The sequence below is a fragment of the Chionomys nivalis genome, chromosome 2 (assembly GCF_950005125.1).
Source record: "Chionomys nivalis chromosome 2, mChiNiv1.1, whole genome shotgun sequence".
NCBI lineage: Eukaryota > Metazoa > Chordata > Mammalia > Rodentia > Cricetidae > Chionomys > Chionomys nivalis.
Window position 1 is genome coordinate 48754539 of NC_080087.1, and position 21273 is coordinate 48775811.

At 45.0% G+C, this 21273-nt stretch overlaps 1 protein-coding gene across 1 annotated transcript in view; it reads right to left on the minus strand.

Annotated features, from left to right (window-relative positions):
* Positions 1 to 21273, minus strand: part of Dcbld1 (discoidin, CUB and LCCL domain containing 1) — a 79719-nt gene that overhangs the window by 47045 nt on the left and 11401 nt on the right. Inside the window, exon 2 of the mRNA XM_057763177.1 lies at positions 4586 to 4798. Coding sequence (XP_057619160.1) covers positions 4586 to 4798 — 213 coding nt within the window. The remainder of the gene's footprint in view (positions 1 to 4585; positions 4799 to 21273) is intronic.

Below are 21273 nucleotides of genomic sequence, written 5' to 3' on the forward strand. Positions count from 1 at the left end.
AGACAAAGACAGACTGAGGAACAATCCTTGATTATAGGAGACCGAGGAGCCACGGCTGCCAACTGCTTCCCGATCCTGAGTATTATCCAGCATTCTTTCCTTCCTTCCTCTTCAGACAGGGAGGGTCTCTGGCTGGCCTGGAACTGGCTATGAACACCAGTCTGGCTTTTACCTCACAGAGTCCTGCCCTGTCACTGCCGCTGTGCCAGCATTAAACGCATGTCTGTGACACCATGTCTGGCTTAATCGACGGTTGCAAATTTTTTACTACTTCCAAAGCATTTAGCAGGGTCAGCTTCTTAACTCAGCCACACACATAAAAATACTGCCCTGGTCTGGTTTTTGGTCATTGTTGACACAGTTACAGTTATCTGAGAAGAGGGAACAATTGAGAAAATGCCACCGTAAAACCAACCTGTAGGAAAGTCTGTAGGGGCATTTTGTTAATCACTGTCTGATATGGAAGGGCACCACTGTGACTGGAGCCACCCCAGGGCAGGTGGTCCTGTAATGTATAAGAAAGCAAGCTGAGCAAGCCGTGGGGAACAAGCCAGTTTCTGCCTTCTCGATGTCCCGCCCTCACTTCCCTAGGTGGAAAGTGACCTGAAAGGTGTAAACTGAAATAAATCCTTTCTTCCATACGCTGCTTTTGGTTATGCTTTTTGTCTTGTTTTGTTTTTGTTTTTAAATCACATCAGTGACAGGAACTGGTACAAGGTTCATGGGGTACTGCTGAGACAGACCAGACCATGTATGGGGGAGAACTGTGGAAGGACCTCAGAGCACTGGGCTGGAAAAGCCACTGAGCCTTTCTTCATGGCTTTGTGAGCTCGGAAGACAAGAACACTGAGAGAAATGTAGACGATAGAAGCCTGGGTTGTGAAGTTTCAGAAGGTCTGAGAGTTCTTGAGATTCTTATCAGGGCCATTTGATATTAAATTAATAATCTGTGGTTCTAGTCAGCAGGGGCAGAAGAATCGCTGTGACTAACAGACCAGAACCACTAACGTGAACTTTGCTTTGTAGGCTAATTGATACTGTTCGGCTGGTGCTGAAGAATTAGAGGGGCTTCTAAGAGACCAGTATCACTGAGGGGAAATCTTTGGGTAGTGTTTCCCCGGGTCAGCACTCAGAATCTGAGGTCCAGAGGGGGCCCTGACTGTTCCTGAATTAGCAGCTGAATATGTAATGTGGACAGTTTCCCAGGTAGTGCTGGCTTTAAAGGCATGAGGGAGCCATGGGGAGAAGGTGAGGCTTGGCATCACGTGGAAGGATCAGAGCTCCTGAGAAGAAGCCAGGAGAGCTGATCAGTGAAGGTACAGCCCAGCTGCAAGAGAGACTCAGAATCTGAGATGCCAGTACCATGGACCGGATCACCAACGACAGCAGAGGAGCCACAGCTGTAGAGTGGCATCAGCTTGAGCCATGAAGACAAGCTGTGTGCTGCAGAGGATGGAGCTAGAGAAGTGGCTCAGGCCCTCCGTTGCCCAAAGAACAGGGAGTGGGCAGATGCTGTAGTTTTTATCTATTGGACTTTGGTCTTTGATTTGGTTGAGACTGTGACCTGGTTCTTCATTCTTGGAATAAGAAGGTATTTAATCTATCTTTTTTCTTTTGTTTTGTTTTATAAGAACCCACAGTTGAGACGTTGTATATTTTATTTAATTTCTTAATGATTTTATGAGTACCTGTTTTGTCTGCATGTCTATGTATCCTGTATAGGCCATGTGCTCACTTGGTGCCTGAGAAGGCAGGAGGGAGTCAGATCCTAACTGGAGTTACAGATGGTTGTGAACCACCACGTGGGCTCTGATTACTAAACCTGGGTCATCTGTAAGGATGGCCTTTAACTCCTGTCCTCCAGCCTCCACCTCCCAAGCACTTGGATTACAAACCTGTGCTGCTCTACCACCCATCCCCCCACTTACAGACTTTGTTTACATCATTGGTTCTCAATCTGTGGGTCATGACCCACTAGCAATTGAATGACCCTTTCATGGGGTCACCTAAGACCATTGGAAAATACAGATATTTACTTATTATTCATAACAGTAGCACAAAATTACATTTACAAAGTAGCAACGAAATAATTTTATGGTTGGGGGTCCCTACAGCATGAGGAACTGAGTTAAAGGTCGCAGTGTTAGGAAGGATGAGAATCACTGCTTTAGATGATGGAAGACTGGCATAGCCATATATGATGGGAGTGACAGAAGTCATAAAGCCAGCATAGCTGCTTGACAAAGATCAAACAAAGCGGAGCCACATGATGGCCGCCATACCACCACTGGTTTTCATCTCCACTTGTTGCATACTTGGGAGACTTTTAATATTTGTGCAATTTGAAAATATTGGATTGATGGAAATTTATTTATTTATTTATTTATTTGTTATGTATACAACTTTCTGCCTCCATTTATACCCACATGCCAGAGGAGGGTGCCAGATCTCTTTACAGGTGGTTTGGAGCGACCATGTGGTTGCTGGGAATTGAACTCAAGACCTCTGGAAGAGCAGATAGTGCTCTTAACCACTGAGCCATCTCTCCAGCCCTGATGGAAATTTTCTATGAATTGTTTTTGCCTTCTCCCAGGAATGCTGCTTCTAAGCTTCCCCAGGACAGAACGGTCCTGGGCATACTATTTCCCTGGCTTTAGGGAGCTATCCTTATCTACTTGAAGTTCTCCCTTATGCATTGGAGGTTGTGACACACAGAAAGAAGCCAGAGGTCACTTTATGAGGCTATGAGATGTTTTTAAAACATCTGTCCTTGTAGTTACTCGGGAACAAGATAATCAAAACAAAATAAACTTTAAAAGGTCAACAAGATTCGTTGGGTTAGAAGAGTTGACCACAGTTTAGATTACAAGTCTCTTCCCACTATACTCAACTATGTGCTATATACAGCAACAAAGTTAGATTAGCTTATAAGTCTCAGTATAAGTCTCTGTGTAGGACAAGAATCCAGTCAGGCAGTGATGGCACACGCCTTTAAACCCATCACTTGGGAGGCAGAAGCAGAGAATCCCCGTGACTTCGAGGTCAATCTCGTCAGTCTACAAAGTGAATTCCAGGACAGCCAGAGCTGTTACATGGAGAAACCCTATCTCCAAAAGAAGAGGAGGAGGAGGAGGAGGAGGAGGAGGAGGAGGAGGAGGAGGAGGAGGAGGAGGAGGAGGAGGAGGAGGAAGAAGTAGTAGTAGTAGTAGTAGTGGTGGTAGTAGTGGTAGTGGTAGTGGTGGTAGTGGTGGTGGTGGTAGTGGTGGTGGTGGTAGTGGTAGTGGTGGTAGTGGTGGTGGTGGTAGTGGTGGTGGTGGTAGTGGTAGTAGTGGTAGTGGTGGTGGTGGTGGTGGTGGTGGTGGTGGTAGTGGTGGTGGTGGTAGTGGTGGTAGTGGTAGTGGTGGTAGTGGTGGTGGTGGTAGTGGTGGTGGTAGTGGTAGTAGTGGTAGTGGTGGTGGTGGTAGTGGTGGTGGTGGTAGTGGTAGTGGTGGTAGTGGTGGTAGTGGTAGTAGTAGTAGTTAAGAATCTAAAAATGTAGATGACAAGATTTGGTCTTTGGTCAAGAGTTTTGTCTTTGGTTTCCAATGGTCTAACTCCAAGCTATCTATGGCTTAGGCTCAAAAGGCCATCATGATAATGACAGTACTTTCCTGACAACTTAAAGGAGAAAGGGTTTTTTGGCTCCCAGTTCAAGGGAAGTTGGGCAGCAGGTGCGTGCATGAGGCAGCTGGTCACATGGCATCCACAGTCTAGAAGCCGACAGTAACAAATGCTCCGGCTTGCTTTCTCTCTTTTTAGTCAGTATGTAGTTTGGGTGAGTCTTCCCACCTCAAGGAATTTTCATGCCCAGAAACTTGTCACCAAGGTGATTCTATATTCTGTCGATTGAGCCATTGATACTAACCAGCAAGACAATTAGCATCACAGGCATAAACAGAGTACCCATAGCACAAGAAACTGAATTTCAAAGGTTATTAGGGAAAGTCCCTTTGCACTGTTGTCCTTTCTCCTGAAAACTGACTTCTGTCTTACTCGCAAACCCATCCCTTCCCTTCACCCATCTCTGCACTCATGTTCTCCATATTGGAAGGACCTGCCTGTCCACCCCACCGAAATGACCATAAAATAGGCTGTGTAGGATTCCATCTCATTCTTCCTCACCACCTCTCATGTTATAAACACAGTTGTCTTTTCCCAAGGGAGACTCTCCATGAGAGGAATGTTGTTTGTTCACTGAATATAATAACCCAGTTCCTCATAGAACGTCCGAATCACAGCCACTATTCAATAAGTGCTGGCCAAATTAATGAAGGTATATGTTAGCCGAATGCCACATTTCTGATTCTGTTTCCAGCAAGACCGAGATTCAAGCTCATCTTCCGAGACACACGGGGCAGACGTTTAGTATCTCCTTCACCGCCTCCGTTTATGAAGCAAGAGGATCTACACGTCACCCTGCAGAGTTTACGCAAAGCGAGTTCTGTCTCCCCTCTTGCAGGTTGTCTGTGCTGCTCACCAACACACTGCTGGCCTTTCTCTCGCCTCAGTTTTTCCAGGCTTACAGAGCCCACCCCTCTTTCCTTACCATACTGATCTGTGGGGCTGGTGAAGAGAAGGTAGTCAGAAGTGCAGGTCTTGGACTCGATGTTCAAATCTCCCAACCTCAGAATGAGTCTCTTCCCCTTCGGGACCATGATGGTTCTTTCACACACAGTATGATTGGGATAAGTCCCCGGATAATTCTTAGATGTCATCGTGCCGCTGTCCTGAGAGGTCACTATGTGCCCACAGCCATCACCTGGTAAAGAAGAAAGAATGAAAGAATTAAGTACAATCCATTGCTATCGAGATCAAGAGTCTTCTGCACTCTCCAAGACAAGTGTTTCTCTTTGTTTTTTCCCTGAGAGAAGGAAGGGCTAAATAATAATGGCGGAAAGTGAATTATGTAGCTGCATCTCACTACACGTCATCTTTGGTACCCAGTGTCATCTGCTGAACTCGCTGGGTCAAGTTTGTGCTCTGAATGAGAATGCAGAGACCTTAGGATACACACCGCTTGCTCTCCTGGTCACCCATCTGTCTGCCATCTAAACCTGCTCAAAAGGCCTTGGTCTTTGTCACACATTTGTCAATCCACCCGAAAGCCAATGAATAATAATTTATAGCTTACTTCAGAGTGCTGCGGCTGCTGAGTGAAAGAACGAATATAAGAGATGCCCCTGACAGAATTTAGACTAATACAGACAGGATTTTGTTTAGGTGCAAATCTCTGAGCTGAACAACCATTCCATATTTATGCCTCAATTACTGTGACAGTCACTGATCCAAAGATTTCTCATAGACTCAGGATATCAGAAAACGTCAAGGCTTTACTGTGGAGTGCTTGGAAGATGCTAGACATGGTATTAACTACTGGGCAATCATACAAAGCCAGCAAGGGCTGCTTCACAGAACCTGAGTCCCTCATTTGATAGCTAATTCTAAGTCAGTTTCTCTCAACTTTCCTAATGCTGCAATCATTTAATACAGTTCCTTGTGTCGTGGTGACCCCCCCCACCATTATTCTGTTCCTACTACATAACTAATTTTGCTACTATTATGAATTGTAATGTAGATATCTGATATTCAGGATATCTGATATGTGACCCTCAACGGGGTCATGACCACAGGTCAAGAAGCACTGATCTAGGTGATACGTGCTATATCAACAATCCTAAACACACCTGGTGGAAGTGGCACCTGCCTTTAGTCCCAGCACTCAGGCAGAGGCAGGCGGATCTCTGTGAGGTCGAGGCCAGCCTGGTCTACAAAGTGAGTTCCAGGACAGCCAGTACTGTTACACCACCACCACCCAAAAAAATCTATAACACAATGCTAAAGGAGCATGAAGGAGAAAGGTATGAAAATATAATTTCATAAATTTTATAAACAACTTGCTAAAAGAAGAAGTTTAGCTTATTTTGAATAGTGAAGCCCACCAATTAATCAACAGACCGCACCAGTTGATAAGTAACCAAATGAATAGAACAACACAGGTATCTAATGGCAGGTGAACCAAGCCAGCTGCAAGGTGAATGGATGGCACCTGCAGTTGGGCTGCACACCAGCTGAGGTTGGTGAGGTGCAGCATAAATAGATGGAGCTCCGCTGGTAGAACCTGCCAGATGTACAAGAAATGGATTCACTCCCAAATACCAAATTAAACAGAACAAACAAAAACCCAAACAAATTAAGGAAGGAAGACTCTTAGGCAGTCAGAAGAAAGAATTTGTAGGGAACCTGGAGAAATTCTCTGGGGCATTAAAATAAGAGTCTCCATGGCCTGGCGCTCTCCCATGGAGGATACTCCCCCAGAATCTGGATGGCTCTTCATTCCTAGGCCTTTCCCCATTGAGGAGGGTTCACCCAAGTTCTTCCTTCATTCTAGATCTTCCCTGCCTGCTCCACAGTTTTTACCCCCAAGTGATTAAAAATGAAACACACTTTAAAGGCGCTGCATAACGTCAGAACCCACCCCATCTCAGCAGCCAATGCTCGGGGCCAGGAGGGAAAACCTGACCAGAAAAAGCAGGTTGGTGTTAGCGGAACAACAGGTGAAGCAGTGCCATAGGAAATGCCAGTCTGTTAAGGTAAAAACACACCGAAATTTGGAGATTTAGGTAGAGAAGTTGACGGGGGCAAAACTTTCCAAGTATGGAGTTAATGAAAGAGTATGAGAAACCAAGTGTGGTAACACACGCCTTTAATTCTAGCAGGGTGGTGAGGCCAGAGGACCCTGAATTCAAGGACAACTTGAGCTATGTAGTGAGTTCAAAGACAGTGTGAGTTCTATATCATGACCCTGCCTAAAACACAAAAACAAACAAGACAACAGGTATCAGAAAAAGATGATTAGCCTAGCTGGATACTGTTCCAAGACTCAGAGTTGGGGACGAATCCCACAGAGGAGGGCTGAGAGAGGGAAGCAAGAAGAAACGCCTCGGGGTTTACATAGCTACACAGGAAAGATAAGAGGAGACAAAATATTGGATGCCTTGAGTCCAAGTGGCCGGAAGGCTAAGGCTGATGCAGACAGGAAGGCAAATAAAAGGCGTCACTTGGGTTGGCAACTTTGGGGGCAATAGCTAAATTCCCTCGGCTCCGCAGCAGTTACAAGTATAAAACTGACGGTTACCCAAGGGAGAGGCAGATTACACAATGGCATATAGTAAATAGGGCTTTGGTTTAACATTTGAATTATTTGTTTGCTTTCAAAGGTTTTAATAGGAAACTAAACTTATAATTTCTCTAGAAAACTAGAAGTCATGTCAATCACATGAATAGATATTCTCACAGGTTGAGAGAAATTATTCCTGCTTAACTAGGCGAGCACCCTTGATCTCTGTTACTCATTTTTATCCCTTGCCCTACCATTTGAGCACCCAACAAAATCAGCCCTGGGTTAGCAAGTGTGAAAACAACCAGACATAATGACCTGCTCTACGTGCAGCTAAACCTCACAGCCACCAAGAAGCAGTGTGGCTGCATTCGAATGTTGCTCTCTTTCAGTGTGTGTGCTTCTTCTCTAACAAGATAGAAAATTGTTTAAAGATAACATAGGGCTGGTAAGAAGGCTACTGACTCTTCAAATTTGTCTGTCATACATACATATACACACACAGAGAGATGGATGGGGTAACTTCACACACACAAAAATTATTTTTAAGAAAACACAATTGGAGGGCATCATGGCACCTACAGTTTGGCATCCTAGAAGCAAAGGCAGAAGATCAGGAGTTCAAAGCCTGCCTGAGCTATGCAGTATATAAAATGAGGAACAAGCTAGGTATGGCTCACACCTATCATCCCAACTGTAGAGGCAGGGTGCAGGAAGGTTTATGCAAATTCAAGGTCAACCCTGTCTGCATAGTTAATTCTAGGCCAACTAGGGCTATATAGTGAGACCCTATTTAAAATTAATGAATTAAAAATAAGACAAGGAACAGTTCTATGAATCAACTTCAACATGATTATTATATTCAACAATTGCATCTTTTAAAGAGTGGTGACAATACAATGAAAATCCCCAGGGCATCATTTTATTCAAAGCCCTAATTTTACTTCCTTCCGGTCATTTATGCTCTTAAGCCCAAGGGGAACTCTGTCACCCAGTGGTGCTGCAAATGGGCTGCACCTCTAGACATCCCCATCATTGCTGTGTGAGGGACCTGGGCTTCTTGGAAAGATAGCCCTTCCTACTATCATTCAGGATGAATATCTGCATCACAGAAGAAGTGTGGCTTCACTAAAATGCTAGGAAGGCTGGGGGTGGGGGAGGCTAAACACTTTCTCTGGCATCTGAAAGTGGGCTGGAGGATTTGCTGCTGCAAATGTTGCTATCAGCTTATCTGTACTAAGTCAGCAAATTCATCCATTGTCTTTTGACAGTTTTGCTGACTTCAAATGACTGAGTAGAAAAATACGCCAGGAGAAAATAGGATGCAACTGTGCAAGAGAAAATGGAGAGAGTATCGTGTGCTAAGTGAGACAAGTCTGCGGAACGACCCTGGAAAGAAAGGCAGGAATCCCCTGGCTTCATCCTGACACTCACTGCCAGCTCCTCTTACTGAGTCACAAACAGGAAGGCAGAGTTGTTCAAAAATCTATCAATTTGCCTAACAGTGATGGCACATGTCTTTAATCCCAGCACTTGGGTGGCAGAGGCAGGTGGATCTCTGTAAGTACGAGGCCAGCCTGGTCTACAAAGTTCATAGACGGCCAGAGCTCTTATACAGAGAAAACCTGTCTTGAAAACAAACAAGCAAACAAAAATCTACCAATTTAGCCAGGCATGGGTAGGTAACCTAGTTGGGGGTGGGGCTGGAGGAAAACCAGGATGCCAGCTTGAATTACAGTCTCAAAGAAAAAATAAAAGAGAGAAAGACAAGTGAAACTTCCGTAGCTCTCACTTGAAAGATTAACCTTATAAAACCCTTTAAAAAAAAATTACTGTTGGGGCTGCAGAGGTAATTAAAATAACGGGGATTAAAATAGCTTCCCATTCTTGCAGAGGACCTGAGTTCAGTTCCTAACACTCATGTTGGTTTACACTCACTTGTAACTCCAGCTCAGATGCCCTCTTCTGAGTCTGGGGCACCTGCATTCGCATGCACATACCCACACACAGGCGCATAAATAAATGAAACAAATCTTGTAAAAGAGACCTTTTGTTATGATAATGTCAAGAAATAATTAGCTAATATAAGTAGCTGTGACATGGTGATGAAGTGGCATAAGGGCCTACGGACTGCAGCACAGTCGGGGGGATTGCTTCCACAGCACGAAGAAAACCCTGGATTCCACATAAGACACCCGTCAAAGAATAAAAGGAAGAAACAGTGCCATTTTTACAGACACCTACTGACTTACGCAGGGCTGAAATAGCATGCGATCTGAGATTTGCCTTAAAATACTTGACACAAACGGCGAGAGGCAGAATAAATGAAACGATTATTGTGACTGGTGGGGAGGCAAACGTGCACGGCGTGGAGCCTAAAACTGATAAAAGTGGTTGGGGATACTCGTTTCAGGGCTCTGAGCTCAATCGCCAGTACAGTAAACAGAAAATATAATCGAAAAGTCCAGGAACAGAATATAGAAATAAAGGCTCCAGGAACATAGAAATATAAAGTTGTAAGCCCAAACATGTTTTGGGAGAAAAAAAATTAATAAAGAAAGCTGGCAGCCACTGTTAACCTTTAACAAACACTTTCTGCCTAAGAGCAGACATCTTGGCAGCCACTGTGTACAGATGTGAACCTTTAACAGCTGTCTCCTATCGCTCAGCTTCCCAGCTAGGCAGGTCCTGCAGACAAAGGTTGGCTTCTATTACCTCTATCGACCCTCTGATTTCCTTAATTTTTAACTGTCCCCCTATGTGACTCTACTCTGTCTTGCATTCTTTCAGGGACAGTGAAAAGTGGCTGATGATGGAGGAAGGTCACTGGTTAAATAATAAAGAAACTGCTTGGCTCTCATAGGTTAGAACATAGGTGGGTGGAGTAAACAGAATAGAATGCCGGGAGGAAGAGGAAGTGAGCTTAGATGCAGGGCAGCTCCTCTCAGAGCCAGACGTGATGCCGCTCTTCTCCGGGGCAGATGCGATGAAGCTCCGACCCAGGATGGACGTAGGCTAGAATCTTCCCGGTAAGCGCACCTTGGGGTGCTACACACATTATTAGAAATGGGCTAGTCCAGGTGCAAGAGTTAGCCGAGAAGAGGCTAGATACAATGGGCCAAGCAGTGTTTAAAAGAATACAGTTTGTGTGTTGTTATTTCGGGGCATAAGCTAGCCAGGCAGCCATGAGCTGGGCTGTGGGAAGAGGCCTGCAGCTCCCACTACAGGCTGAGTCAGCACAAGCCTTCACAAACATTCTAAGTTAACACACTATAACCAAAAGTTATAAAACTTAAGCCTGACCCCAAGGTTGTAAAAGTTTTTTGACCCACACCTGGTGCTGGATTTTACTATAAGAGTAAACCAGTCCCCATTGCCATAGCTACAGAAGCCTGATCTCTGGCTGTGGTCACAGTTATAGCTGATAAGCTTTGTGTGCCCCATGGTTATTCCCACCCCCCCTTTTTCTGGAATAAAGCTTGTTTCTGGTTTAACAGACTTTGGTGGTCTGCCCATCATCATTGCATCACCCAAGGCCCAACAGTAATAAAGTCAATGTTTAAGGAAACGAATAAAATCAAAACTTTATGATTACATTCTTCTTCACAGAGCATTGGGGTTCTCTCCCAGGCAGAGAGAGCTGATGCAAGACTTGAGTAAGCAGTGGCAACCGGATTAAACTGCCACCTGCCCAACTTCAAAGGGAAGAGGAGAAAGGGAAGGAGGAAGTCTTGCTGCAGGGAATCTGTCAGCTCTTCAAACTTCTGTAACAAAATGTTTATCTGCTCCTTCCTTTGAACTGGAATTTAGTTGCCAAAGTGCAAGACTAGCAAGCTAGCATCTTTCCTTTTCCCCAGCAGGAAGCTGCCATCCACTACAGAATATTTATCTCACGGTGGTCCCTTCACAAGAGGTCTATATGTTCTGGCAACCCTCAGAGCAGCAGCTGCACTGGGAAAATGACCAGTTTACAAAAATAAAACCGTACAGGGATGGGGACTTCAAGGCCAGCATAGGTGCACAACAAGCTTAAGTCAGTTGGGTTACATGAGTCCCAGTGAGAGCTGTGCCATTCACAGGGAGGTTGTTCTCAAGGACCACACCCCCTCAAGACTTAGAACTGCTGGTGCCAGCCCCCAACTGCCACACAAGTCCATAGAAAGAGCTGGTGTCATATGGATGGAAGAATCAGATTCTGGGAAAAATAAAATGAAATTATATTTTATGAAAAAAAAATTAGGGCTGGGTGTAGGTGGCATACACCTTTACTACCAGCTCTAGAAGACAGAGGCAGCTGGAGCCAGTGTGAGTTTGGCCAGCTGGGGTTACAGAGAGGGAGATCCTGTCTCAAAGTAAAACTAAATTTGGGAAATAATACATTTATTTATTAGGTTTTGAAAATGTGTGGGCATTCACGTGCCGAAGCACGTGTGGTGGTCAGGATCATTTGCAGGAGTCAGGAGTCAGTTCTTGCCCTCCGAACACTGAGGTCTCAAGAATTAAACTCAGGTTGTCAGCCTTTGTGGAAGGCACCTGGACTTGCCATGCTATTCCACTGGAACTCTCAAAGTGATCTGTACACAGAAGTTCTTTCTCTCTGAACATTTGGACACAATACTCATTTAAAAAGAGACAGAGAGTCCCAGCACTCAGGAAGCAGAGGCAGGCAGATCTGTGAGTTCAAGGCCAACCTGGTCTACAGAGCGAGTTCCAGGACAGCCAGAACCACACAGAGAAACCCTGGCTATAAACAAACAAACAAATGGATGCAAATGAATGAATGAACGAACGAACGAATAGAGTAGTGAGCTAACAAGATAGCATGGGTAAAGGTGTCTACTGTCAAGACTGAGGGACCTGGGTTCAATGGTGGAAGAAGAGAACCAATTACCTCAAGCTATCCTCTGACTTCCTGACAAGAAGCAAGTGAGTTCCAAGGAGGCCACGACTGTTACACAGAGAAACCCTGTCTCGAAAAACCAAAAATGTATGTGTGTGTGTGTACAAAATATGGATGTGTAGTATAAGTTTCCAAGTGATTTTCATCTTGTTTATTATTATAAATTTATCTTCTTAAATTTTTACAAGTTATTTTATATTGATTGACTGTGTACATGCTCACGCCATGACACCTGTATTGAATGTACTCAAGTCAGAGGTCAACTTTTAGGAGTTCTCTCCCCCACCATGTGGGTTCCAAGGATCAAACTCACATCACCAAGCTTTGTAGCCTTTACCTACCAAGCCACCTCACTGGACCCTTATCTTCTTATCATGAATACATCTACATCAGAAAAGTAACATAAGAAAGACCAAATCCACCTAACATTCTTTAACAATTAAGCCTACTTGTAGCATAAACCACAGAGAGAGCAAAAACTCTCCATAAACCAATGAGCTCAAATGTCATTTTAAAAAATTATGCAACAGCTAGGAATGATGTAGCTCTTGCTTCAAGGAGCTCATAGTCATGAGGGGGAGATTATTAGCAAGGAACTTTTTGAGACAGTTTCACATATCTTAGACTAACGTTGAACTCACTGCACAGCTAAGGATGCTCTTGCAGTTATCACCCCACCTCTCCCTCCCAGTGCTGGGATTACAGATGGGCCCCCCCATGCCTGGCTTATGCGGGCCCTGGGATGGACCCAGGACTCTATGTACCCTGGGTAAGCATGCTGCTGACTGAACTGCATCCCTGCCTTCAGTAATTGTTGGGAGTAAAGTTGTGAATACAAAGCCAAACATAAGGACTAAACATACCCTGTCTACGACTGAGAATGGTGGCCATACCTTGTCTCTTTAACACTGGCTCTTCCAGAAGGAAGATGGGGAGGACGGTGATTTTCTAAATAAGCTGACTCCCCGATCCTTGTCTACAGGAGCAAACTTTGTATTTAGTCTACTCTAGTTCCTCCCACTAGGAAAGAAAAACAGCAGCTTCCTTAAACAGCTCTTGTCCTTTGATAAGGTCCATGTTTCATGAATGGGAAAAAGCAAATTAAGAGATACCTGTACGGACTCAGACCTACAGTACTAAAAGGCTTAAGGAGAAAACTTGGTGTCTGGAGAGACAACTTGGGTGATAAAGAGCTTGCCGTGTGGTCACAAGGACCTGTGTTCATATCCCCGGCAGCCAACTAAAAGTTGGGTATGTTAGCTCTTATGTGCAATGCCACTGTTGGGTGGACCCCTGCAGCTCAACAGTGCCTAGTTGAACAGATGCGCTCCAAGTTCAGTGAGAGACTCAGTCTCAAAACAGTCAGGCTGCTGCTGTAAACCTTGTCAAAGGTCCATGAACAGGGAGGTCATAGGCCTAAGCTGTAGGGTAACGGGAGGAGGGGGAGGGATACTATCACTGTTCTGCTAAACTGACATTGTAACACTCTTTCTAAATGTTTGTGCTTATACCCATTGATGAGTGCTGTCCTTGGCCTTGGCCAGAGAAGCCATGTTGTGCAGTGGGCAATGGCTAAAGTTCTGAAAGTAAGTGATGGTTGTGTGAATCAGAAACGGTTCATCTACATCAATACCCCCACCAAGGCTCTGGAAGCACAGTGGAAGAGGGGGAAGAAAGAATGGAAGAGCTGGAGGATGGAGAGAATTCTGCAAAAGGCTGTTTTCTGGACAGGACATGGCTGTTGTAGTCATGAACTCATGGCAGCTGTGGTTACCTGTACAAGATTTGCCCACGATGGAGTTCATCAACATTCCAGTACAGACAGGGGAGGGAAGGGTGAGGCCCCACTCTGGGCTGAGGAGCCATTGGCAAGAGATGGCTGCTAGGGAGGGGGAATCATTTTTCTTCAGTGGTAGCCACTGGTAAAAACCTATGCACAGTAAATAACCTCACCCCATGCTTATGTAAGCTATCCCAATTAAACCTAGTGGGACACACACACAAACACACAAACACCGGGGGGGGGGGGATTCCAGAGAGCAAGAAAGAGATAAGAGAGGAGAATGGGGATGAATTTAATCAAAGTAAATACATGAAATTTTCAAGAAATAGGTAAAGTTAAATAACATCTTTACAAAAGGTGGACAATGAGGAAGACGTTACATAGATCTCTGGCTTCCATACATACATGCCCATGCAGTCATATACACACAACCACACAAACACATACTACACACACAGAAAGCTTTTTATGGGTTTGTACTTGAAGAATTATTCGGGTGATGAGCAGTGACTATTGCACAAATACTCCCAGACCCTAGAGTCAAAACAGAAGCCTATTTGACTATGACCCAAGTAGGCACGTGTGAACAAACCGCCCCTAAACTTATCTATCCCATTCCCCGTCTACTCCATCGATTAGCAGCTCACGGATCGCATACTGGCTTTGCCTCCAGGACCAACATTACTAATGAATTCCAACCAGTAATTTGGGACAGAGTGCTTAGAAACAACGTGAGAGCGAAACCACTTCTAGACACAAGAAAGAGTTCATTCTGGCTAAATCTGTGCTGTTCGAACATTCAAGTCCCGACAGGTCTCCGCACACAATCACCCATGTGTGGGTGTGGGAAAACTGCCCGCCATGTCTAAGATCAAGCGGGCTCTTGATGACTGCAATCTTTTCAACCACAAAGGCAATCATCACCATGCTCTTTGTCTGGTGGTGAGGCGGCCAGATTCCCAAGGTATCACTAATTCTACTGTGAGCCATAGCTCTTACAGACACTGCTGTTGTCCAGCTATGCTCAACCATACCTGTGTGCTGCCAGGGGAAAAAGAGAAACAAGGCTGACAGATGGCCTAGCTCAGTGGTTCTCAACCTGTGGGTCACGAGCCCCTTGGGGTTGAATGGCCTTTCCACAGGAGACACCTAAGACCATCAGAAAGCCCAGGTATTAACATTATGACTCAGAACAGTAATAATGAAAGTCATTTTATGGTTGGAGGTCACCACAACATGGGGAACTGTATTAAAGGGCCAGTGAATTAGGAAAGTTGAGAATCCCTGACTTAGCAGGCAAAGGAGCTGGAGACAAAAGCCTGACAAGCCGAGGCCAATCCCGAAAACTCAAAGATGGAAGGAAGGACTCCACAGAGTTGTGCACTGATACCCGCAGGTAAGCAAGCCAGAACACACCCCCAGTCATCCCTCTCTGGCAATAACTATAAACTTGAAAAGGATTGTTTAAGAGAAGAACTGGACGGTAGTGGCACGCGTCTTTAATCCCAGCACTCGAGAGACAGAGGCAGGCGGATCTCTGTGACTGTGAGGTCAGCCTGGTCTACAAAGTGAGTTTTAGGGCGGCCAGAGCTACACAGAGAGACCCTGTCTCAAAAAAACCAAAACCAGAATTTTAAGAAATGGAAAAAACAAAGGCAGAAGGGCTGAAGCAACCACATGAGAATTAAAAAGCAAAACAGAAGTTGTGACCACAAAAACAGAACAGTTAGTCAGTCCTGAGTTTCTCTGAGCAGAAGAATGGTGCTTCTTACTAAATGGGTGCTGTCATCACTATACCGAAAGGCATTATAACTAGCTAGAAAACATGTGACCAAGTTCTTCAAACCTGTTCACTAATCTCTTCCAGTTCTGTTTTTACCACAGATAAAACTGATGCTAATGATATGATGAGGTCATAATAATTTTGTCTCAGAAGCTTAAAACCACTGAAGTAAAATAAAAGGCCATTGAGAGGATTCGCTGTTACCGCTGCCCTCCGTCAGCCCTCAGTTCTCAGCCTTTGGAAGTGCTTCCTCTGACTGACAACCTTCGTCTTGCCAAGGTCTTACCCACTTTTCCAGGGTGAACTCAAATTCATTAAGTTCTCAGATGCAGAAGAGGAAAACCCTGGCCTCCAGGGGACAATTCTACACAGCTCTCCCAGCTGCAAAATTCCCCGGGGGTCAGTCACAGCCTAACTTCTTCCCGTTCTTTTATTTTTTAAATGACTTATTTATTTTTATTGAATATACATTAGTGTTCTGCCTGCATGTATGTCTCTGTGAGAGTGTCAGACTCCCCAGAACAATTGTTAGCTGCCATGTGGGTGCTGGTAATTGAACCTGGGTCCTTTGGAAAAGCAGTCAGTGCTCTTAACCTCTGAGCCATTTCTCCAGCTCCAACTTCTTCCCATTCTTTAACCAACAGTTGTCAAAGCCCAAATCATGGTCTCACAGATTCCCTCTGCTGATCTACCAGTCCCTTCCCAGGCGCTGTGGTTATGGCAGCCCCTCCTCATATTTACAGCTGGAAACTAGTACACTCCTGCTGAGAGGTCAGAATGAATAAACTGTAGTACGACATCGCCACTCTGTAGTAGGTGGAACAGGCCGCGTCCTGCCGCCCAGCTAGCTTAACACCCCCCCCCAAATAACCACACGGAAATTGTATTAATTAAATCACTGCCTGGCCCTTTAGTTCTAGCCTCTTATTGGCTAACTCTCCCATATGAGTTTAACCCATTTCTAATAATCTGTATGTCACCACGAGGTCGTGGCTTTACTGGGAGACAGTCTACCTATGTCCGTCTAAGCCGGAGATTCACGGCATCTGCCACACTTCCCTTCTTCCCAGCATTCTGTTCTGTCTACTCCGCCCACCTAAGGGCTGCCCTATCAAAAGGCCAAGGCAGTATCTTTATTCAACCAATGAAAGCAACACAAATATAGAAGGACCTCCTACACCATTAAATTAGGGCCAAGATCTTAACACTGGGTTACTAGGTTTCAGTAGTGGTGACACACGCCTTTAAACCAAACAGGCAGAGGCAGGCGGCTCTCTGAGTTTGAGGCCTGCCTGGGCTACACAGTGAGTTCCAGAACCGCCAGGACTGTTACACAGAGAAACCTTGTCGAAACACTGTCCTTACACAGGACGAGTCAGATTTCCTTCTCTCTAGGGCACACATTTTCTGAGTCCCTGACCTTCCCTGTGGTCTTGGACTTTGCACCCTACAGAACTGTGAGGCAAAGCAATTTATTTTCCTGATGCATTAAAAAGATGGAGGTTGGGGAGGGCTGAGGAGGCTGGAAGTGGAGCACAGCTCGCAGAGGGTTTGCCAAGGAGGCATGAAACCTTAGGTTCTTTCCCTGGGACCACATAAAACAAACAACAAGACAGCAGCTGTGACATAGACCTACAGTCGGAGCACACTAGGCACCTTCAGCTACACAGTGAGCTTGAGGTCCACCTGCGCTTCATCAGACTACCCCAAAATGAAGAGAAAAAACAAAGTATCTCTCCAAAGTAATGATCGATACCAAGTCCTATCACTGGAAGTGTACCATCTGAAAATAAGCAAGGCATGTCCACGATCATCAAGGAATTCAGACGGTCATACGTTGTCTCTCTATCTGATATTTAAAGAGCTCCGAGTTATACATCACGTCCAAAGAAAGGAACCCTTATGACCTAATTCTCTATTATTCTTTAATGTGTGACAAATAAAACCAGTGGCAATCCTTGCTCTTGGTCACTCTATAGTCTCCACCACTAAGTTAAAGGCCACTGAGTGTTGTGGGGTGGAGGACAAAGGTCTGCACAGCTTCAATTTGGTTCTCTTTTTAATATGAGAAGAAGTCTGTCTAAAAGAAAAAAATCAAGTATCATGTCCATAGCTTACTCCAAACTATAATGTTTTTTGGAGGGTAGGGTTTTTGAGACAGGGTTTCTCTGTAGCTTTGGAGCCTGTCCAAGCCTATCCTGGAACCAGCTCTTGCAGACCAGGCTGGCATCAAACTCACAGAGTTCTATCTCTGCCTCCCAAGTGCTGAGATTAAAGGCATGTGCCACTGCTGCCCAGCCTAACTATAATTCTTTTTAAAAAAAATTTTTTTAAATATCATTACTGTGTATTTATGTGTATGCTGTGACTGTTGGAGGGGGAGGGACACACAACAGAACATGCCATGGTGTGTGTGTAGAGGCTAGAGGACAAACTGTAGAGCTGGTTCTCTCTATCCATCATCATATGGGTCCCAGGAATTGAACTCAGGTTGCCAGGCTTGGCCGCAAGCATCACTTACCCACTGAGCCATCTCACAGGCCCTGTAATTACTTTTTTCTTTCCTTTTTTGAGACTGTAATACAACTACATCATTTCCTGTTTCTCCCTCCAGTTCCTCCCAAAGACCCCTCCTTGCGCTTTCAAATCCAGGAACACTTTGTTTTCATTTACTGTTGGTATACACACACACGTATACACATATATTTTCCTAAATACATAAGCACAACATGTCTGTACAGTGTTATTTGTATGAGTGTCTTCAAGGCTGGGTCTTGGATAAACAAACGGTCTGTCCTTCCTTGGGGAAGAGCATTTCTCCAGCTCTGGGGATTCCTTAGCTGCCCGAAGGTCTCTGTGCAGGGTGGAGGCCTCTTCTACTGTCCCCATCCACATTAGCAAGTTTACTGTTGCCCTTGTTCAGCTCACAGATAGGCAGTCAATGCTGGTGAGACTTTATGGGTGCCTATAATTAATTTTTAAAGTGACGTTTGTCTTTGTTTATAAAGGTGATAACAATCTAACAGCCCACATAGCTTACAGTTTTATAAGGCAAGCAAATGTGTGTGTCTCAAATCTCATTTGAGGCAGTTTAACTTAAATGCACAGGCATTATTTACAGTATGTGTGACAATAGTAAGTAAAAAGAAAATCACATTCTCAAGAAAAAATTACAAAATATTTTTATATAGCACGTCTAAGAAGCTTACCAATGTCATTAAGTCAGTAGCATCTGTTGAGAGTCGGGCAGTGAGAGGGCCTTTACCAGGGGAGAAGCAGAAGAAAGACACTGGATTGCTTTGCACAGTTGCGCTGACCAACACCAGAGGTGCAGCTGTTGAAGGAGCTGCAGGCTGCGTTCCTGCCACCCAGCTCCCGGTCGCCTGGCTAGCTTATGCCCCGAAATAACAACACACAAACTGTATTCTTTTAAACACTGCCTGGCCCATTATATCTAGCCTCTTCTAGGCTAATTCTCACGTATTAATTTAGCCCATTTCTAATAATCTGTGTAGCACCCCAAGGTGCGCTTACCGGGAAGATTCTAGGTTACATCCATCCTGGGTCAGAGCTTCATCGCATCTGCTCCAGAGAGCAGAGCTAAGGCATATGAGCTCACTTCCTCTTCCTCCCAGCATTCTGTTCTGTTTACTCCACCCACCTAAAGGCTGGCCAATCAAATGGGCCAAGGCAGTTTCTTTATTAGCCAATGACCTTCCTCCATCATGCAGCTACCATTTCCATTTATTATTTTTTTAACTGAAATTGCATACCAGGTGTAGTGATGGGGAGCACTTGGGAGGCAGAGGCAGGCAGATCTCTGTGAGTTCGAAGCCAGCATGGTTCACAGAATGTGTTCCAGGACAGCTAGAACTACTCAGAGAGACCCTGTCTCAAAAAAATAAAACAAGCAGGGCGGTGGTGGCACAAGTCTTTAATCTCAGCACTCGGGAGGCAGAGGCAGGTGGATCTCTGTGAGTTTGAGGCCAACCTGGTCTACAGAATGTGTTCCAGGACAGGCTCCAAAGCTACACAGCGAAACCCTGTCTTGAAAAAAAAAAAAAAAAAAAAACACAAAAAAGAAAGAAAGGCAAGAAGGAAGGAAGAAAGGAAGAAAGGAGGGAAAGAAGGAAGAATACATTCTGATCTTCCGATCACGGTTTCCTCCCCCTCACCTTCTCATACAACTATCATTTTCTAGCTTCTTTAATTATGTCCACATCCTTGTAAGGAGACGGAGGGCAGTGATCACAACCCTGGGTCTGATACTGACTAAGGAGCCTTAGGTGATTGCCTACACCTACCTAGGTTTCCTCAGCCACTGCATAGAGACAAGGATGGTACCCATATCATAGGATGATCATGAGTACTGATACAGGCACAGGGCTGGGGGTGAGGGTACAACCTGAAACCCAGCACTTGGGAGGCGGAGCCAGTGGGATCTGGAATTTAAGGCCAGTCTCAAAGAAGGCCCTGTCTCTAACCAACTAATGTTGCAAAGCACAGAAGCAACAAAACGTTAAGGATTTAAGCTGGGCATGAGGCTAGAGGTGCAATTCAGCCATTAAGGTACTTGCTGCTCTTCTGAAGGCCCTGAGATCAGTTCCCCACCCCCACAACAGGTGGCTCACAAGTACATTTAATTCCAGTTCCAGAGGCTCTGCCACCTCTTCCTGCCTCCGTAGGTACCTCCCCCTACACCAACATAGTATTATTTTTATAAATTAAATTAAATTTATAATTAAATACACATAAATTAAAATATTCAAAATAAGTCTTTAAATAGCCGACCATGCACAGTGGCGCCTGCCAGTAATCCCAGTGCTCAGAAGACTGAGGCAGGAGAATCACTGTTGAGCTCAAAGTCAGACTAGGTCCGTCTCAGACAACGCTACTAACAACAAAAATTTAACATTCCATTTGTTCCTTTGTGTGTGAGCACACGTGGAAGTTGGGGGCTACTGTGGGCGCTGACATTCTACCTCACGGATTCCAGGGTTTAGATTCAGGTTGTCTGGCTGAGCCACTGTCACTGGCCCTCATCTTTAAATTACCAACCATAACAGGGTGTGGTAAAGATAAATGAGGCTGTGTGTGCTCAAGCCTTTAAACTGCTGAGAAAGTTAAATTAGAATACTCTTCCCAGTAGTTATCTAATGCCTACTTAATGCCAGCTCAGCATATCCTTAAGGACTAGTATCTCTGGTTCTAGTATTTGGGACATTTATATTGAGGTCATACCATCATCTCCAAAGAATTCAAGGCCAGACTGGGCGACATAGCAAGGCCAGACCCTGTCTCAAAGCCATAGCAGCAGTCATACATTAAGAATTCAAGCTGGGCAAGCCTGGTAGCCCATACGTGTGATCCCAGCACTAAGGCGGTAAGGGAACTCACAGACTCCACCTTCTGCTTTACCACACGCATGCCAAGCCCTAACAGTGCTCTGTGAAGCCCTAACCGGGGCAGCAGCCTGCAGTATTTCCCAGGGAACTCTTCTTCACTGGGCATCTCCTGGGACCCAGAATTCTGTGGAATATTCTGGTGATTGCCTGGACGAGGCTCTCCCAGAGAGATGTGCAGAGAGATCCCATTATGGGGTTAAAGGGCCAGTGTGGAGAAGTGGACGTTGGCCTTTAGAGTTCTAAAAA